Genomic DNA, 21,659 nt, shown 5'->3' on the forward strand with positions numbered 1-21,659 from the left:
GTCAAGTGACCGCACTAGTGTGCATTGGTTATGAATATTTTGAACTGATTTATAGGATGAGCAGATTTCATTACTCAAATAAGCTACTGCTTGCTGTAATGTTGAGAAACAGCAAATATATTTTTGCTGCCAGTTGTGTCCAGTCCAACTAGCTGGAATTCCAACTTGTCAAGCAGATGCAATATAATGTTCTGCATCTGAAATGCCCACAGCAGGGCCACTCGCTGAAATTAATGGTCACCCTCCAGAGAGGAACACTATTAAAGAGATTCTTCACAGACTGCACTGCTGGCTTCTGATCAAGAATACATAGGCAGGCAATTTCAAGCCACAGCTTGCCCTACAGGGTCCGCTTTGCATTGTGGATCTAAATGTGATAATTCTGCACCAAAAGGGGAAAATAATAAAACCACCTGTATGAAACTGACTTCTTTCACAACAGCACTTCAAAGATACGTGAAACCATTGATACAATGCAAGTCCTTAATAATACAAATCATCTTTTACAAAAGACAAACAACCTTGTAACAAATAATTTTATTTCACTCAATGGAATTTATTTAACTAAATATCATTTTGGTTAATACTTGCTACTCTTAACTTTAATAAGTTTACAATTGTATAGCTATAATAAAATCTGTAAAATATTAAGAAAAAATGTTTTCAGTTCTAAAATGTACAGTCAATGTGTCAGGAATGCAACCATTATTACAAGAATTAATATAAAAAATGCTTTTATACCTAGCAATTTGAAAAAAGAAAAAAAAAAATCTTGTGATCTTGTAGAACGTCCTTCACTTGGCAACCTGTTAAAACAAAACAAAGGTCAGAATCTCATAACAAAGCCTTGATCATCCAAAAGCCAAAGTGTCTTTAACTTGGTAACATCTTGAGCAGGGCTGTGTTTTGCCAGCACTACAATAGGGAAAGTTATCCAAAATAACTGATTGCCACCATAAGATGTACTGTAATTCAAAGCTAATTTTAAACTTGACAGCAAAATATGAAGATCTATTTGGAGTGGCCAATTTATAAAAGAAAATCCATTGTGTAACTTTATGCCAAGAGGGATTTTTACCCACAAAATAAATATTCCTTTCTACCTTCTTTGAGGCTTCTCTTTCTTCTGTACAAATACTTGTGGCCAGAAATACAACAATCACAACCATCACTGCAATAATACTGAAATGTTTTCTTTGCCCTTACAACTTCCAAAGTAATGGAAACTGGGTTGGTTTTGACAGCTTATTTAAAACATGCAACAATAAATATAATGGCACTAACAATACAATGCAAAACAGTTTTGTCAGTAAAATTACCAAGTACACCCCTATCACAAATATAGAATATTTATAAATCATTTACTTTCAAAGTATAAATATGTGTGCTGAAAATCATTGCTACAAACACCAGCTGGCATAAAAAAAAGGTTCATATCATGCATTTGATATCGTAAACAATTATCAAATACTATAGTTAGGAATTATCCATAAATATTTTTATAAAGAAAGACTTATTTGATTAATTGAAATGTTCATGATATGTGAGTGTATCCTGTCACCTTTATTGTGAAACACACCTTACCTTATAAACTCACCTTTTCTCCTCCCTCAATCTCTTCCACACCTGCCTGTGTCATTAGGTCTGCAATGTTCTTTTCCAAGTCATCAATACGAGTACTCATCTCATCAAGTGGTTTCATTAAAGAAAAACATGACTTAAATACATGGTCAACCTTGTAACTAATGCCATTCAAGTTATAACATGCCCAGAGATCAGCTGGTTTCATAGACCCAGAGTTGTACTATTTTTGGGTTATCTTTATGAGATAGTTCAAGACTAGCGTCACGGGATGACTGGTAGTTTTGTTTGTCTCAGATATCTAACCAAGTTGCAAATGATTTGATTTGCAGAAAATAAAAGAAATGTAAAAAAAATAATTGTACACTATCTGAAAATAAAAAATGCAATGCACTCAATGTATGTAAAGACTGATGAAGGATATTTCTTCCAATGATCTGGTCTGACATGGTTTGGAACTTGTCCTGCATCTGCTGAAGCAATGTCTGAACCTAGAACAAACAGAGAAAAATGCACTCAATCAAACAGTGAAATAAGTCTAGAATCTTAACTCTTATCCGCGATATATATATATATATATATATATATATATATATATATATATATATATATAATATATAACAAATATTCCAAACTAAAGCGACTGCTGTCTGCAATTAAGTGTCCTCAGCGATGTGGAAACTGGTAAGTTATTAAACATTTGCGAGTTACCTTCCATTGTGGACGTCACATATTTCAAACATACAGTTTGCATTCAACAACAAAACACAGCAGACAGTTGAATGTGGACCCGCAACCTGCAACCTTTTCTGAACTGCTTGTCTCTCTGACGCATACAGAGCTCTTCTGCTGACACTCACAGACCAATGAAAATGCAACCACCTACTGCTTGAAGAAAAGTGAACTACAGTGTACACAACCTTTCCTAAAAATATCTTCTATCTGCAGTAATGTCTCTTGTCTTCATAATTTGAAATATGAGAACTGAGAGAGGTGTTATCTTTAGTTTTCTATTACAATGTTACATTAGTACTACCTCAAAAGGGGAGATGCAATAATCAGACTATAGCATAAAAGAGAAAAGAAATGTAGGAAGCTGCAGATTTGGTCCACTGCTATACACCAACATGCCTAAAAAGGATATAGTTTGTTAAGCGGTAGTCATGGTAACCATCTGCAAAGGAAGCGTCCTAGTGTAAATAATACAATTGTAGCTAGAGAGATTCAGAGGCTATCCTTGCTGTATCCGATATTGAACTAAACATGCAATTAATGGCAGAACAACATGATTTATGCGAAGTGTTAAAAAGCCTGCTGGAAAACTGTCGTCTCATATACCGCTTTACAGACCATGACAGGAAGCTGCTGCTACAGCTCCCCTCGCTTTGCGAAACATTTTGCTTTTTGATATGATGATATACGACTATAGTAGATGTACAGCGTTTGCAACTTTCTATTAGTCTTTCAAAACCTAATCGGATTACATCCACGTGATGAATTTCCTTAAATAGCGTATAAACGACTTTTTTTTTTTTTTTTTTTTTTTTTTAAATCATACAGACAATCATCGCAGGCTTTATGTTGTGAACAATACGATCTGACAAGACGTAAACCTGTCATGTACCTACTAATATAACACCTTCCTCATCCCAATCAGATGTTCAACAAGGCCTAGTTCGTAAACATAAATAAATACTGTTACAGAGCAACTGCAGGAATTTTTGCACTTACCACACCTGTGAGGTCCTGCACTGATTTGGGATCAGTCTCTGACATCCTTTCCGCGACTCTGGAGCTAAACTATTAAAATTCTAAATAGTATAACTATAGAACTATGTATTATGTTTTACAAAATGCTCCTAACCACACACCCAGCTATAACGTCGACCAACGGCAAACAATAGAAAGCGCCAGCATACTCTCTCGCGATACTGACGAAAGGGGATTTTGAACAATGATTCCTGGAACCTGTAGTTTTTTTTTGTTTTTTGTTTTTTTTACTTTAGCTGGACTCCTATGCTTTGTGGGTAATGCAGTTCTTCTAATGGGCTTTCCTTGTTGAAGCTGGTAACTGCTTAACAAGCCCTTCAATTAAAAAGACAATCGGATAAGGGATTGTTCAAAGTGGGTAATAACGCACGTATTCCTCATAAATTGTTTATATACTGCGCATGGGGGGGTTGGAGTGTAAACAAACTGGACAGTCAACGTCCAGTCTGTTTCTGATACAATCCACAAGCATAAGAGTCTGCATTTTATAAAGATATAGCGTGGTTCCTAACAATAATATAATTAACGTTAGATAATGTTGCAAATGCTCATTTAACACCCTGTCGTAACGGTCTGTTGTTACTCTTCCACACGGGCTACATTGTTGTAAGCAAATAATATTATCATCTTTTTACAGCAGATTTCAGTTTAGACAAGAATCTTCCAACAACGGTTGGGCTGGGTGATAATACTCGTCACCAGCAAACACTGTATTAAACTAAATACTTTCGGTTCTTTCTATTTTAATCTGAAGTTTCCAAGCATGCAACTATGCCATTACTTAAACAGTTATTTGGTAACGTACTTTACTAGTTTGTGTTTGAGTATACAGTTTGGTATTTATTTTATTACAAAACCAGTTATTTTATTACAATAATAACGTCAGTGGTGTCAGTAGTAAGGGAGCATACAATGTACTGTACACCTCTGCTGCGTACACAATAGTACAATAATAGTTGTAACTTCTTGTCGCAGTGTCATAATCATTTCAACCCTAACAAATTAAACAATCATACCATATTCCCTAACACGAAGAATTGTGCCTCTATGTTTTAATTAAACGATTGTTACGGTTTAAAGTTGAAACTGTATAGTAGCCTGTCAGCAAATCGTATCCTACTAATGTCCTCTTTCTGTTTGTTTATTTATTTTTAAACACAGGAAACAAGAGTGAGCAGTGTAACTCCAAGAGTACAGCAATGAAATACAATTACTTGTGCCTCTGTTGCAGGAAGTACCCGTTTCTTCACAGACGCTGCAGCTGTCAAAGGCATTTTCGACTGATGGAGGTAAGATCTTGAAAACCGACGTCTTTTATGTAATATATCGAGCAAAACTACACAGTGAATGATGCATTTGCTGAATATATATATATAATATATATATATATATATATATATATATATATATATATATATATATATATATATATATATATATATATATATAAATTCATGTTTGGTATACAGTGTATTTGTACAAGTTGGATTAAAACTTCCTCAGAGACGCGGAGTAACTTGTAAGTGGAAACTCGATGGCATTACAGCAAAGAAAGATTTGTTCGTATTAACACATGTTGTTAAAGCAGATAAACCATGGTTAAATGTTATATGGTAAAAGTGCTTTTGTTAAGACGTGAGAGGCTATAGTAGAATAATATAGTTGTTAACATGTCACTGTGAATGATTGTGGTATTAAAATTAAGATGTACACATAGTGTTGTTTTTTTTTATATTTATTTATTAGAAAGATACAGTTGCTACTTTTAACCTTTAAATTCTGTTAACATTTAAACCACAACGCGTTGCCTGCATGTTTCTTTCATCTTCAAATGATTTCATAAGCCATGTTCCGCCTATTCTTAGCTGCAGATCTATTACTCAGGGATTGCTGCGTATTTAAAGACACTATCAGCTTTCGCCCCTCAGGAACGTGTGAGGACTCTCAGCTTTGCCCACTAGAAGGTATAGATAGATAGTGATGTGGGATGCATACAGCACTAAATATGATTGATACACTGTTTGGAACTGCAGCTGTCCTTTATAGACCTCTCACAATATGAAAGAAGTTGGGTATCTACTAAGTGACAACTTAACAATCCCCAGCCATTGGATTCTTATTTCATGCATGATATAGTGGACTCACAGTGGACCTGTTGTTAAAGCAAGTTGAATTGCAAAAGCTTTTGCAGCCTGTTTCACCCCACTAAAGATGCCTTGCTTGCTCACTAAATAAATTGTGTACATACCATTGTGTTCCTATACTTTTGCCACATCATCAGTTTTCACTGTACCAACCCAATACATGTCAACAACATTATTTCAAGTCTGCATTTTGTGCAGCTTTCATTAAAAAGCAGATCTTGTTGAAACTTGCCCAGTAGAAAGCAGATTGTTGGAATGACGTTCTTAGCTGGATTAAGACATAAAGCAGATGTGCTTGGGCTGCGCCTACCTAGAAATTCTTGCACCACATTAGGATCCATATTGCTCTGATCCTTAATTTCACTAGGCAGGAGTTTAATATCAGAAAGCTCTCTTTTTACAATTGTCACAGGTCTCCCTTTTGTTTATGTAGATTTAAAGGTTTAAACTGTTTCTTTATAATACTTAATCATGTCTATAGAGCAGCCTTACTCTGTGTCATAGCTTCAGTGAAACCGAATGACCTGTAGGTCAGGAAGTGATGAAATGGTGTGCATCTGTATTTCCCCAATTGGAGTAAAATGCAGCTATGATGTTGCCAATGCTAATAGCAGTTAAAGAATGGCCTGGTATCTCTAAGTCCTATATAAAAGTTTACCATGGTAAATCTCCACCACCATTTTGCACTGTTCCTATTTTCCCATAGTTTCACTTTGCCGTAGATCACCATGGTTTGTCATGTTTTCTTTTTTTTTTTTAATATGTTTACTAATATGCCTCTCTAGGCTTTACCATGCATTCAATATGCTTTATCACACTTTGGTATGCTTTTATCTGTGGCAGACTTTTATAAAGAATGTGCTGTTACATGGTCTTCTAACTGAACATTTTGTCATACCATGTTTTACCTTTGTTCTGTGACGTTTACATTGTTTGCTTATGCTTGACTAATCTATAACTACTCTACTAGATTTGCTGTCTATGCCATTTACCATTTTACATGTTGTGTGTGTTTATATATGTTTACAGACACATATGGATAACATTTGGTATTATAGGTATCCGTCATATGTGATTATAAACAATCTATAAACATGTTATTAATTATGCTATTTAACAATTATATAACATAATTAGAACTAATAACATTATTATACAATTTTGCCATTGTTTTGTTTCCTATTGTTTATAATCAGTTAAAATGGATATAGTCTGTCTGTCTGGTTTTTTTAGATCTGTTTGTCTTTCTGTGCCTGTCTGCGTGTCTGTCTTTATATATCTGTCTCACCAATTGTACGGGGCTGCTTTGCTTTAGCAATAGAGTTTTATACACTTTTGCCTTTTTCTTTTTCTGTTGTTTATAATCAGTTATAACGGATACCTAACCTAAAGTGTTACCAAAATTTCTATGTTTTGTTTGTTTATTTTCCCATTATAATATTATTTATTAGAATAAATTAGCACCAGCATCATCATCATTGCTTCGCCTTTGCTTCTTATGAAAATTTTTTGGTTCATTGCTTGTTTTTTATATTTTAAGTTGTGTTTGTTTTTGCTGATGAAGTTGCTTTCTGCACGGTAGATCTCAAACTCATATACTGTATCTAGCTGTAATCTAGATCTAACTGTAATCGCCAAATTCAGTTTATAAATTTCCACAGCGTTAGTTTGTAGTAGTGTGTCACTAATTTAAACAACCTGGTATTCAGTTAAGGCTTAACAACAGTTAATTAATATTTAAAGGGAGGGAGAGAGAGAGAAAATAAAAACCGAAAACTAGAAGCCCTAAATATAACTATTTTGTGAGCAGAGAACTTCATGCAATTGTTTATTATTTCCTAGTTTCCTTTGAGGGAGTGACTGGGCAAGGCATGTGTGATTTGAGGCTCCCCCATCCAGTAATTTTGGCTGGCACTCACAGCTGTATGTGTGTACATGTTGCAGCATGCTGTACAAGGAAGGAACAAACAAGCGTTTCCTCTGTGGTAAATGTGAAAGCACAGTTATCTGTAAAAAAGGGTAGCTAGGTCTCATATCTCACCAGCAAACTTAGTTGTTTACCAGGAAGAACTGTTAATATTGATTAAGGTAGTAGAAGGCTCTTGTGAAGGTGGAAGTACAAAAAGAAACTAAAATGCAACGACAAACATTTCAACTAGAAGTCTTGGGGTTCTCTCTCTCTCTCTCTCTCTCTCTCTCTCTCTCTCTCCCTCTCTCTCTCTCTCTCTCTCTCTCTCTCTCTCTCTCTCTCTCTCTCTCTCTATATATATATATATATACTCACTATATCCTATCATCCGATCCATTCTATATAGTATATATCATATATATATGGCGTGTAACCCCCTGGTTGATAGGAGTGTGAATGGTCTCTTAATGGTTACACTCTCGTGAAGTTTTTTTTTTTTTTTTTTTGCTTCTTGCATTTGATATGGGATGAGTTACGCTCAATGCATTGAAAATGGTTGATTATTCCCAGCCCAATTCTCTGTTAGAAGTTTGGTTGCTGATTGCACCCCTAGAGTTTAACTTTAAATAACTGTTAGGCTTTTTAAATAGGGCCCATTATTTGCTATGGTGGTGAGAGGAACTGCACAGCATTCTTTCTGTGTTGTACCAGTTGGGTATTAGGGTATCTGGTGGGTTACAACAAAGGAGTCATCAATATACTGTTTCATCTACTTTGTATAATATTGTAATTGCTGGGCATGTGTCAAAAACAATATATCCTATTTCAGAGTAAGCACTTCAACCAGCATGGAAGTATTCATATTAGGTTTGCTGATAATACGTCCCTCAATATTGATAGCTTTTGTGCATATCTACATAACAAAAATGATATATTTGCCACTGCTTCCTCATTGCTTCCTTTCTTTGCTCATTACAGAGCTTAAATTGCATTAAAAACTGCATTAAGACCTAAAAAACAAAACAAAAAAAAACATCTGCACTGTCAGAAAGGCGCACTGTCAAAGCCTCTTATCTCAGATCATTTGATGTATAGAATTCATATTTGCAGTGTAAACATTGCATGCTAAATGTATTAGTGGCCTTGACATTGACATCTGACATAATATTGCTGCTATACTTGTGACAATCTAGGTTTCTGCATGGTAGAGGTGGCACACTTCTAGATAATGTCTTCATATTTGGTAAACAGCTGTATTCTATGATTCTCTGTCAAGTTCAGTTAAGTTGTTAAGTAAAAGTTACTTATATTTTACTCTGTGATGCTTTGCTTTTTGTTCACAAATACAGTTCACTCTAATATTTCTAAAATAACTGACAGCCTTCCTTTCGGCCTTCATATGTCCCTTCCATGTCAGAGGTTTGTACAATAACTGATTCTTATGGAGTCCCCATCCAATGCTGTCAGAGTGCATGAATAAATGAAGATCTGGACGGTACAGCAAATATCGAGAGTGTGGCTGCAGATTGTACTAGCAGCATGCAGATGAGATGATTCTACTACAAGGAAATGGGACTCATTGAAATAACATCACAAGACAAACAGGGTTTGTATTTTTTGGTAGGGAACCATGGAAGCAAGGCACTGAGGGCTTTGTAGCAGAGTGGAGCCAGTTGAAGATGGACACTGAGGTGGAGATGAAGATGAACAGTGAGGGGGAGCCCACCATCTCCTGGCCCCTGCTCTCCTGGCTAGCCTCCTGCATCATGGTGTTTGGGGGGGTTGTGCCCTATATCCCCCAGTATCAGGAGATCCTCAGGACCTCCAGCACTGAGGGGTTCTCTACACGCGTCTGCCTCGTCCTTCTCGTGGCCAACATCCTTCGAATCTTCTTCTGGTAAGTACTCCCAAAACATATGTGTCTTATACAGCTGATGTGCACTGCTTGACTGCTTTATTAGGACCTGACTACCATAATGAATTAAAAAAAATCACCATGGGTCATACCCCTGGACACTTGATTACTCTGAATGAATAGTTTACTTAAGCATTCTAGCAGATAAAGTCCACCTAACTATGCTGTACCCTGATGGCTACTTTAAAGACAATCTAGCCATCATGTAAGAATTGTGCACAAATCGTTTAAAAAGACTTCAAACAAACCTTGGGCAGTAATTAATTGACATAAAACAATCCAAATATTAGAAATGTTAACCCAAAAGAAACAATAGTTAACATGCTTTAATCAATAATTGTTTCTTAACTCCCTCCCAGGATGAACTTGTGCATGAATTGACCTCTGCACTTCATATTAAAATGTAGGAAAATTAGTTTACATGTACAGTATGGAAATATTATTATGTTTTAATATAAAGGTAAGCTTAGTTTTAATTATATCATAAATCTTCCCCCCTGCCACTTGTTGGAGGAGATACATGTTGTGTATACCTGGTTGCTAGGCAGCCAAGTCCCGCACATTCTTAGCAACGGCCACAGCCATAATAAATCAATGCATTTGAATGCTATTATCTATTTTCAATAAATCCAGGATCTAAAAATAAAACACAATTGGCTGATGAACTTGGCAAGGAGTACACCCAAGTGTTGTTTTTAAATATACCTTCAATATTTGCCCACCTATGATCCTGCTTCTTTCTTTTTGAAATGCAAATTGCAGGCATTCCAGCAGAGCTGAATTAGAGCATAATAGGAAACAGTAAGCTTATCTTGAACAATTAGATGTAAGTCACATAATTCACATAAATGACCTACTGAGATTCCACAGGCACTGTTTGGGTTTAGCAGACTGCAGATTGTTTGCTTACAGTTTGTTTATGGGACTTCAGCTAAGCCAAAAAAAAAAGTGTTACAATATCACAAACCCATGCGCAAATGCTTCTAAGGGGGCAACACAAGACTTTGTGACAATTGCGGAAGATATAATGATTGTGGGGCGAAGTGTCTTTCCCCACAAGTGAATTGTTTCTGTGTCACACAGAGCCATATTCTAGATCCTGAAAAACCAACACATGTTTTTCAAAACAGTTTTTTCTGACTGAACTGCAGCAGGTACACTGAAATTGCTGCAGGTTTTCAATTAGTCAGGCTCTAAATGCTCTGGAAAGTGCCAGCCTTTGAATAGCATCTGGCTTGCCCGGGGACTAACATATTTCGCAAACTGATTGTTGCAAACTGATTGTCCCATGTGGTTACTGTTGATTGAGTGGTTACTGTATTGACTTAGTGGTTCCTATTGAAATTGCACAAATACTGTGCAATTTTCAAATGTTTCAATAAGTCTGTGTCAGTGTTACTACCTGAGCTTGGGAGGTGCTTTCAGTTCTAGTTGCCTTGCATAGTCATATTTAAGTAGACCAGACAAAGAAAATTACTGGCAGTGCAGAGTACAGTAGTGTTCACATTTATTAAAACACACCATATATATATATATATATACAGACATGCTCAGATTTGTTGGTACCCCTCCACAAAAAATGAAGAATGCACAATTTTTCACTGAAATAACTTGAAGCTGACAAAAGTAATTGGCATCCACCATTGTTTATTCCATATTTAATAGAAATCAGACTTTGCTTTTGATTTTTTATTCAACATAATATTGTAAATAATAAAACAAATGAAAATGGCATGGACAAAAATGATGGGACCGCTAACCTAATATTTTGTTGCACAACCTTTAGAGGCAAACACTGCAATCAGATATTTTCAGTAGCACTCAGTGAGACTTCTGCACCTGTTAACAGGTAGTTTGGCCCACTCTTCCTGAGCAAACTGCTCCAGCTGTCTCAGGTTTGATGGGTGCCTTCTCCAGAGTGCACGTTTCAGCTCTTTCTGTAGATGTTCGATAGGATTCAGATCAGGACTCATAGAAAGCCACTTCAGAATAGTCCAATGTTTTGTTCTTATCCATTCTTGGGTGCTTTTAGCTGTGTGTTTTGGGTCATTATCCTGTTGCAGGACCCATGACCTGCTACTGAGACAGAGCTTTCTGACACTGGGCAGTACGTTTCGCTCCAGCATGCCTTGATAGTCTTGAGATTTCATTGTGCCCTGCACTGTGCCAGGCGCAGCAAAGCAGCCCCAAAACATAACCGAGCCTCCTCCATGTTTCACTGTAGGTATGGTGTTCTTTTCTTTGAAAGCTTAATTTTTTCGTCTCTGAACATAGAGCTGATATGACTTGCCAAAAAGCTCCAGTTTTGACTCATCTGTCCAAAGGACATTCTCCCAGAAGGATTGAGGCTTGTCAATATGCATTTTAGCAAATTCCAGTCTGCCTTTTTTATGTTTTTCATTCAAAAGTGGAGTCCTCCTGGGTCTTCTTCCATGGAGCCCACTTTCACTCAAAAAGTGACGGATGGTGCGATCAGAAACTGACATACCTTCACCTTGGAGTTCAGCTTGTATCTCTTTGGCAGTTATCCTTGGTACTCTTTCTACCATTCGCACTATCCTTCTGTTCAATCTGGGGTCGATTTTCCTTTTGCGGCCACACCAAGGGTGGTTGCCAATAGTTCCATGGACCTTAAACTTCTTAATAATATTTGCAACTGTAGTCACAGGAACATCACGCTGCTTGGCGATGATCTTGTTGCCTTTACCTTTACCATGCTTGTCTATTATTTTCTTTCTGATCTCCTCAGACAACTCTCTCCTTTGCTTTCTCTGGTCCATGTTCAGTGTGGTGCACACAATGATACCAAACAGCACAGTGACTACTTTTCTCCATTTAAATAGGCTGAATGACTGATTACAAGATTGGAGATGTGTGATACTAATTAAAGAAACTAATTAGTTTGAAATATCACTATAATCCAATTATTTATTATCTTTTCTAAGGGGTACCAACAAATGTGTCCAGGCCGTTTTAGTATAGCTTTGTAGAATAAACAATAATTCATCTATTTTCACAGCTTCTTTGCTTTATTCTATGACATACCAAAGGCATACAAGTATACATGATAAAATAGCTTTTAATTTCATCACTTTTCAGGAGGAATGAAGCATTATTTCAATGAGCTGTAAGGGTACCAACAAATATGAGCACATCTGTGTGTGTGTGTGTGTGTGTGTGTGTGTGTGTATATATATATGTGCAATTGGCAACTGCAGACCACGTGTAACCACGCCAGCCCAGGACCTCCACATCCGGCTTCTTCACCTGCGGGATCGTCTGAGACCAGCCACTCAAACAGCTGATGAAACTGTGGGTTTGCACAACCGAAGAAGTTCTGCACAAACTGTCAGAAACCGTCTCAGAGAAGCTCATCTGCGTGCTCGTCTTGACCTGACTGCAGTTTGGCGTCGTATCCGACTTCAGTGGGCAAATGCTCACCTTCGATGATGCTGGAGAAGTGTGCTCTTCACGGATGAATCCTGGTTTCAACTGTACTGGGCAGATGGCAGACAACGTGTATGGAGTTGTGTGGGCGAGCGGTTTGCTGATGTCAACGTTGTGAACAGAGTGCCCCTTGGTGGCGGTGGGGTTATGGTATGGGCAGGCATAACCTACGGACAACGAACACAATTCCATTTTATCGATGGCAATTTGAATGCACAGAGATACCGTGACGAGATCCTGATGCCCATTGTCGTGCCATTCATCCACCGCCATCACCTCATGTTTCAGCATGATAATGCACGGCCCCATGTCGCAAGGATCTACACAATATCACCAGAATCAATATCACCATAATCACCAGACATGTCCCCCATTGAGCATGTTTGGGATGCTCTGGATCGACATGTACGACAGCGTGTTCCAATTCCCGTCAATATTCAGCAACTTCGCACAACCATTGGAGTGGGACAACATTCCGTAGGCCACAATCAACAGCCTGATCAACTCTATACGAAGGAGATGTGTCACGCTGCATGAAGCAAATGGTGGTCACACCAGATACTGACTGGTTTTCTGATCCACGCCCCTACCTTTTTTTTTTAAGGTATCTGTGACCAACAGATGCATATCTGTATTCCCAGTCATGTGAAATCCATAGATTAGGGCCTAATGAATTTATTTCAACTGACTGATTTCCTTATATGAACTGTAACTCAGTGTAGCAGGGTGGTAGGAAAGCCCTGCTGTTTAATCGTATTGATTGTTTATTTTTAGAACTGGGTCTCCCCCTCCACCCCTGTGTTATTTTGTATTTGTTTATTGTTTTATATTTGTGTATAGATGACGGCGAACCGTCGTGCATTTTGTTTTGTATTGTTTTGCAGCATGGATGGGAAGCCCCATCCACATTAAAAACTCGTGCAGAAGGTGGACATCTCCCAAATTAAAAGTGATTAATATGTTGCTAATCGGGAGATGGTCACCTGTATAAATATCTGTAGCTCTCTGCACTCCGGGTGGGTGTTCAGAGGAGGAACGAGAGCGAGCGAGGAGTGATAGAGGAAAATAAATCTAAAAACGATCTAGGATCGGTGAAGGTGATTGCCCAGCCTGGCCTGGATCGCATCTGTTATTTTTGTGTTCATGATTTATTTTGTTTAATTGTTTTATTTTTGCTCTGCGAGCAAGTGTTTATTTTTGTTAAAACATTTTATTTATTTTTGTATTTAAAATAAAAGCGAACACCACGTGTGGCAGGAAACGGTGCTGCGGTGACTCAAACCAGAAGAAAGCACACACAGATCAGGTAGCTGCAGACACACACACACCCATCATAGAAAGGCGAAGGAACAGTACAGTGGAAATTACTCCTGGAAATGTGGAGCATTTTGTGAACACTTGCTGTTCTTTAATTAACCCTCACTTGAAGATAACGACCTGTGATGAACTGAATTGATGAATTGAGGGGTAATTTATTTCAACTCATGCACATTTTTTTTTCAACCTGAAAACCTTTTCAGAAATAGTTTGGTATGCTTATTAGTCACTGTACTTCTGACCTAATACTTGAGTGTGTCAAGTACACTTAGTTATGATGTAATTTAAAATTACACTTAAAAAAAAAGATTTAACAGTGAAACCAATTCGTTTTAATTAAAACATCTGGTTATTTACAAGTAGTACTTCATTTTTTTTTCTTCTACCTAGAAACAGCTTATAATCAGTGCTAATCATTTTATGTAATTGAATGCACTAATCACTTGAAGCGTGCATATTAGTTTGGTAATGCAGGTTATGCTGTAATCTGGCTCATTAAAAATACAAAAATATGCTTTATCCCAGGATCTCAGCATTTTAAATTGTTATGTTGAGATCATAAGATATTCACAAAATGAACACTATAGGAATTGAAAAAATAACACATACACTAACCTTTTAATCCTTGTGAAATTGCTTAAGTGAAAAATAATTAATGCATTTCTATTTTTACCTTTCACTGTTGTAATACTGTGAATACATTTTCCTCCATGGATAAGGCAAAGGTTTGTTTTTTCATCTTATAGCTATAGCTAACACAAATGCATGTTGTGCTCTCCCATACACTGTATATGTCTCAATGTGTAGTTTTGAAAGAAACACATGTTAGATTATTGTTTGTAAACCATGCTTTCAGATTTTATTTGGTCATCCCTGCCGTTTTCATTGTCACTAACCAACCAGCTGCTTCCCCTATTGACAGATTATGCTTTCAGACAGTACTATGCTGTGACACACAAGACACTGCTGAATTAAAATGACCTAGGGACAGATTTTCGAGAGTATGGCACGGAAACTTACTTTTAGCTTGTCCATTACCAGATATCATAATTTAACTACTTAAGGTACACAAGGAATTGAGTTAATTGTAAATCCTGTTTCGTGCACCTCATTGCAAAAATAAGAAAGTTAGCATAATTCTATTTGTGGGACACATACAGTACTGTGCAAAAGTTTTAGGCAGGTGTGAAAAAATGCTGTAAAGTAAGAATGCTTTCCAAAATAGACATGTTAATAGATTATATTTATCAATTAACTAAATGCAAAGTGAGTGAACAGAAGAAAAATCTAAATCAAATCCATATTTGGTGTGACCACCCTTTGCCTTCAAAACAGCATCAATTCTTCTAGGTACACTTGCACAAAGTCAGGGATTTTGTAGGCATATAGTCAGGTGTATGATTAAACAATTATACCAAACAGGTGCTAAGGATCATCAATTCAATATGTAGGTTGAAACACAATCATTAGCTGAAACAGAAACAGCTGTGTAGGAGGAATAAAACTGGGTGAGGAACAGCCAAACTCAGCTAACAAGGTGAGGTTGCTGAAGACAGTTTACTGTCAAAAGTCACAAGGTACAAGGTAGTTATACTGCATCAGCAATGTCTCTCCCAGGCAGAAATTTCAAGGCAGACAGGGGTTTCCAGATGTGCTGTCTAAGCTCTTTTGCAGAAGCACAAAGAAACAGGCAATGTTGAGGACCGTAGATGCAGTGGTCGGCCAAGGAAACTTACTGCAGCAGATGAAAGACACATCATGCTTACTTCCCTTCGCAATCAGAAGATGTCCAGCAATGCCATCAGCTCAGAATTGGCAGAAAACAGTGGGACCCTGGTACACCCATCTACTGTCCGGAGAAGTCTGGTCAGAAGTTGCCTTCATGGAAGACTTGTGGCCAAAAAGCCATACCTCCAATGTGGAAACAAGGCCAAGCGACTCAACTATGCATGAAAACACAGGAACTGGGGTGCAGAAAAATGGCAGCAGGTGCTCTGGACTGATGAGTCAAAATTTGAAATATTTGGCTGTAGCAGAAGGCAGTTTGTTCGCCGAAGGGCTGGAGAGCGGTACACAAATGAGTGTCTGCAGGAAACAGTGAAGCATGGTGGAGGTTCCTTGCAAGTTTGGGGCTGCATTTCTGCAAATGGAGTTGGGGATTTGGTCAGAATTAATGGTCTCCTCAATGCTGAGAAGTACAGGCAAATACTTATCCATCATGCAATACCATCAGGGAGGCATCTGATTGGCCCCAAATTTATTCTGCAGCATGACAACGACCCCAAACATACAACGAAAGTCATTAAGAACTATCTTCAGTGTAAAGAAGAACAAGGAGTCCTGGAAGTGATGGTATGGCCCCCACAGAGCCCTGATCTCAACATCATCGAGTCTGTCTGGGATTACATGAAGAGAGAGAAGCAACTGAGGCTGCCTAAATCCACAGAAGAACTGTGGTTAGTTCTCCAAGATGTTTGGGCCAACCTACCTGCCGAGTTCCTTCAAAAACTGTGTGCAAGTGTACCTAGAAGAATTGATGCTGTTTTGGAGGCAAAGGGTGGTCACACCAAATATTGATTTGATGTAGATTTTTCTTCTGTTCACTCACTTTGCATTTTGTTAATTGATAAATATAATCTATTAACATGTCTATTTTTGAAAGCATTCTTACTTTACAGCATTTTTTCACACCTGCCTAAAACTTGTGCACAGTACTGTATGTCCATTTCTACCTTAAAGGGTTAAAATGAATATACATGCTTGCAATTGTGTATTTCTTTCAGAACTGCATATTTAAGGTTTGTGTAGTTAATGGAAGTGCAAAAGAAGTAAGACTTATTTTTGTTAGTTACAACCACTTCAAGTCTATTGCTAATGCAAGTCTTGTCAACACCGAACAGAGGTCTGTCTATTTCTATACCCCTCCAGGTTCAGAAAGCAGTTTGAATTGCCTCTCCTGTTCCAGAGCATTGTAATGATCCTTACAATGCTGGCTATGCTACACCTCTGCTGTTCAGTCCAAACAGCCAATCGCGTCTCCACCAAACAACACTACTTCACAGGTACCTTCTGCCTTGCTTTGGAGTGTTTCTCCATTCATTTCGTTGAAATCTTTTCAACACTAACCTGGCCATAGAGAGGGAAAAAAAAGCCTTGAGGGGCTATTTATAAATGTATGTCAAGAAAAAAAAAACTTCACTGAAGTGTCATGACGATATGGAATTGAATTTACTATTGGAAGAAAGTGGGTCAGTGCTGCTGTGCTACATTAGCAGAATGCGATTTCTGTGTTTTATAATAGGGGATTATTTTTGAATGTTCAGTCTCGGTGTGATGTTTGGATAGTTGTTTGGATACATGTTGGTGTAAGATAATATCAACAGTATATAGTAGACTAGCCAGTTACACTCTGAATGTAATGTTGAAGTTGTATAACCAAGTAGTTATTTATTTGCTGGAAGCAAGAAACACACCAGTAACCATTAATGAATATGCAAGTACTAAAGTATGGGTATAGTCAAGTAATTGCCTGGTATTTGTACCCTAGGTAGTTTCTTAATTTCAATGTGAATATGTCTTGTGTTGGGTCTCTTGTCTGTCTCTATTAACTTATAAATCACAAAAATATATTTTTTAAATTGGGAAATACTATTAAATGTAAGAAAGAGCACCATCTAGTGCACAGTTTTGTATTGCCAGCAATGCAACAAGAAACTTGTTTTAAAGTAGCTGATTGCTAGATGGTGCTGGCTTTTACTTCTATAAAGCCACTTTAGCCAGTGTTACACATGTCTATGAAAACAGGTAAAACTCCTTAACACAGACCATCTGTATACAAAACACATGAAAACACATGAGTATGTCATTTGTAGATTCTTAAATCAAGCCAAATTGTCTGTAAAGTTAAGCAGAAACTAAAACTTCTAAATAAAATACAAACAAGAATAAACAATACCTGACAAAATGATTCCCCCTTTCTTTTTCTTCCTCTTGGAAAAAAATATATAGCCATTGCTGTACATTGCTGATTAAGAATTCAATTTTGAACAGATCATAATTAATTGACTATTCTTACATTTCCATGTAAACAGACAGCCATAATGCTGAATAATTTGTATGATGACCTGGTCATAGTGGTGCGTGGCATGCAGCTGGTTTGTATACTGGTAAATCTGTGCTGGCTGTCAGTTATCGCTTAAATCCATGATGCTAGTTAAATCCTAAATGAATGAGTTACACCAGGGACAGTCAAGATAGACAGAAGTGCGTAACGTTAGTGAATGCTAATGGTTCTGTTTTAGTTTACTTCAGGTCCAGGGTGACAGTGATCAGCTGCTGCAAACAGCTGTTAGTACAACACGCTTTGATAAGGCTCCAGCGGACATCATCATTCACATGCTTCTCCACTGACCCAGTCCAGTCAGTATCATCATTTCTTAGAAACTGTCACAGGTGTTTATCTAAAAGCAACTTGAAGGATGTATAAGAATTGCCATAAACACAGACAACTTAGTCATAGTATCTGCCTTGTGAAAGACAGTAAACTATAAAGGGATTTCCTTGAAAAATAATAAGAACCAATCTTTTCTTTTATAGTCACCAATTGATTTTTACCCTATTTTTCTCCCACACTCAGAAGCGACCAAGACAAACAGACGCAGCCACCTCAGAGCTGCAATGTTGGAGGACAGCGCAGCTCTGGGCAGCTTACAGGCAAGCCCACTGGCGCCAAACCAGTCCACAGGGGTCGCTGGTGCACGGTGAGCCGAGAACACCCTGGCCGACCTAGGTCCTCCCCACCTGGGTGACGCTCTGCCAATTTGCGCAGTGGATAACTAAGGTTCGAGACCCTACTGGAAATTGACTCCCTAACCCACAGGAGCAATTGAACCAATGGGATGCTGCCGGTAGAATGCCCATTCATTTATTTTGAACAAAATATATTGTAGTTGTCAATGCTTTCTGAGGCAGACCATTGAAATACACAGAAGACACTGCAGATCTTTTAAACATGCCTCAACATTAAGATCAAAAGCCCACGTGACCAGAAAAAGCCAGTGTATTTTTTTAAAGAGACCACACTTCAGTAACTTGAGCAATTCTTCTCTTTTGATTTGTGCATCCAATAGAGGGGGCTGTTAGTTCAGAAATGAATTGCATGGCCAGTGCCTGAACTATAAGAAATAGCCAATCTGACGACTGTGTTGTCAGCCTCAATCAGATACGTGAGCTCTGTATTTTTCAGATTATTTGCACTAAAAGGTTGCAATTTAATGCCAGACTACTTGGTTTAATGATCCATCTCTGCTGGGTTTTCATTTCCCTGCCTACATGCATTTAAATGAAACACAGCAAACCAATGAAGCCTTATTCAAACAGCAACAGCTGCCAGCCGTGTGATAACCTTTTATATGCCAGGGCTTCATCTCAAACCAGAAGTCTATGACACTTATTTAAATGGGAACTGTGGCTTTACTTTTTAGCAAACTTCTTGATTGAACCATTTATTAGGTTTTAAATGTGCAGTTTTGAAAGAAACATGTTTTAGCAAACATGTATCTTTATTTTAAAACCGACACCTGGTATTACACTAGCTTAAAGTTTGCCAACCATACTTTGAGTATCTTGCACTTCCTGGTTCATTTTAACTGGAGGGTGACATAGTCCCCAACCCATCACTGAGTTATTTCTTGTCAATAACCAATCAATGTACTTTCAGCCAGTAACATGCTTTGACCCAGAAGGCACTGTTGTGGTAAAATGAACAAGGCATGCACAGTAGGAACTTCTTTATCTGAGTGTAGTCCCAGCTGACTGTTATGTTTATATATGACTGTCACAAAGACAGCTGCAGTGGGTGACGTCAGACCAGAAACAGGAAATAAATAAAAAGAGAGGTGGCGTTTGGTGGAGCTGAGCGAATGGTCACGGCACTGGTAGCCAAAATAAACAGACAAACAAAACAGACTAACACTAAACAAAACACAGTGAGCTTCTATTTTACTTAGTACTTAATACAATTACCTTCGTCTCCAATCCCGTTCTCCACTCACCGAACACACAAACCCTGAGTGAGTGAAAACATGCCGCTTTTATGCAGCTGTACCGAGACTCGATTGCTAATCAATCATTCAATTGGAGTCATGGTACAACTGCACGTGAATTAATAAAGTGCAATTCCCCGTGCTCACATATTATTATGTTTTACTTGCATGTGAAGTGCTGTGCAATCCTCGTGCCTAAATACACATATACATTTTAAACACTTGTTTTACAGAGACCCATTTATAGCCTGTGTACAAATCACTATACACCAACATTAACGCACAACACAAAATACACACAGGGGCGGGCACTTTGCCACAATGACTGTCATTAGAAAAATGTAAAAAAAACTTTGTTTTCTTTGTAAACAAATTTTCGTTTAATTTTCCTGCTGCACAGTGTTTCTGCTACTGTGTAGGGTGCAAAGGGGACATCATTTAATTATGGCTTGTCTTTTTAACCAAGTCATGTTTCAAGTGTTTTGTGTTCACTTTATGTGATTTGCCAACCCGTAGATTCACTTCCTGTGCAGCAGGTTTTAGTATCCTACAAATCACCACCAAAAGTTTTATTTGCAACAAAGGGAAGTTGTGAGGGTTACAAAGAGAGTGAATCTGCAGTTTAGTGCCAAGTTAACTGGGCTTCACCCTGTGCAAAGTAAGCCACCCCTTTTAAAGTAAAAGGTACAGGCCTTGCTAGAAAGTTGTTATGCGAATGAAAATGTTTTTTAAAAAGACTTTAATTCACTTGAGTAGGAAAGAACGCTAGTAGCACTACAGGGAATGTGAATCATAACGATGTGTGGAAGGTAAACAGATACATTACCTTTTAAACCACAGTGAGGTTTGAAATAGTGCAGTCAGGTAAGACTGTGGCAGACTCAAGCCTCCATGCTGGATCACTCACCAGGGTAACCTTATTTCTCATGCGCCTTTTTCATTTTATCTTGACAGCACTGAATACTAAGATAAAAAATACACATTTTACAGTTTATTAACCTCTAGAATGTGCTTTATGGACGTTTATGCAGTTACAGTGAAGTGTTTAAATTCTGTCAGCTGACAGAGCCAGTACAGTGTATGGGGCAAGGCCAGGGCAACCTTTTTTTTGACAATGTGATAATTGAGTATCGATTTGTAAGTCTAGGTTTGTTTTTTTGTGGGGAAAAGGGTTAGCTAGAGAGAAGTATACAGTCTTATAATAGAGTTTACTTGTTAAAACCTACAACTGCTGTCATTTTTTTTTTCCCAACAGAAAGGTCTTTGGTTCACATCCAGAAATGCCTGTACAGTATAGAATAACGTCTGTTGTTGCTTTGTTCCTTATCGTTCCCTTTTCCGTCTTACTCTTGACTAGTGTAGTCCCTAGGCTCAGGGAAGCAGAATGCTCTACTTGCTGTTTTATTATTGTCCAATAATATATATATATATATATATATATATATATATATATATATATATATATATATATATATATATATATATATATAGACACACACACACACACACACACACACACACATATATATATA

At 37.7% G+C, this 21,659-nt stretch overlaps 2 protein-coding genes across 3 annotated transcripts in view; one reads left to right on the forward strand and one right to left on the reverse strand.

Moving 5' to 3' along the window:
• Positions 1 to 518: 518 nt before the first annotated feature.
• Positions 519 to 3,497, reverse strand: LOC121325271 (heat shock factor-binding protein 1). 2 transcript variants are annotated; one of them, XM_041267698.1, is made up of 4 exons: positions 3,313 to 3,497; positions 2,006 to 2,072; positions 1,585 to 1,692; positions 519 to 806 (listed from the first exon to the last, which is right to left on the reverse strand). In XM_041267698.1, the coding sequence occupies exons 1-3, from the start codon at positions 3,355 to 3,357 to the stop codon at positions 1,586 to 1,588; spliced, it is 219 nt and encodes a 72-aa protein (XP_041123632.1). In that variant the 5' UTR covers positions 3,358 to 3,497; the 3' UTR covers positions 519 to 806; position 1,585. The 2 variants fall into 2 exon arrangements, with proteins under 2 accessions (XP_041123632.1, XP_041123631.1); XM_041267697.1 differs by having other exon boundaries at positions 1,598 to 1,692; positions 3,313 to 3,496.
• An 867-nt stretch (positions 3,498 to 4,364) lies between these two features.
• The window catches only part of LOC121326278 (solute carrier family 66 member 2-like), a 34,013-nt gene continuing 16,718 nt past the window's right edge, over positions 4,365 to 21,659 (forward strand). Inside the window, exons 1-3 of the mRNA XM_041269518.1 lie at positions 4,365 to 4,640; positions 9,029 to 9,301; positions 17,012 to 17,145. Of these exons, the coding sequence (XP_041125452.1) occupies positions 9,084 to 9,301; positions 17,012 to 17,145 (352 nt within the window). The 5' untranslated portion in view covers positions 4,365 to 4,640; positions 9,029 to 9,083. The remainder of the gene's footprint in view (positions 4,641 to 9,028; positions 9,302 to 17,011; positions 17,146 to 21,659) is intronic.

Source organism: Polyodon spathula, chromosome 13, assembly GCF_017654505.1.
Source record: "Polyodon spathula isolate WHYD16114869_AA chromosome 13, ASM1765450v1, whole genome shotgun sequence".
NCBI lineage: Eukaryota > Metazoa > Chordata > Actinopteri > Acipenseriformes > Polyodontidae > Polyodon > Polyodon spathula.

What these genes read in the sequence shown, in the direction of transcription:
- LOC121325271 (XM_041267698.1), bottom strand. Translation starts at nt 3,357, where the DNA reads ATGTCAGAGACTGATCCCAAATCAGTGCAGGACCTCACAGGTGTG. An exon ending in TGCAGGACCTCACAGGTGTG is followed by an intron (nt 2,073 to 3,312) that starts GTAAGTGCAAAA and finishes TGTTTGTTCTAG; the next exon opens with GTTCAGACATTGCTTCAGCA. An exon ending in AGACCAGATCATTGGAAGAA is followed by an intron (nt 1,693 to 2,005) that starts ATATCCTTCATC and finishes TAATGAAACCAC; the next exon opens with TTGATGAGATGAGTACTCGT.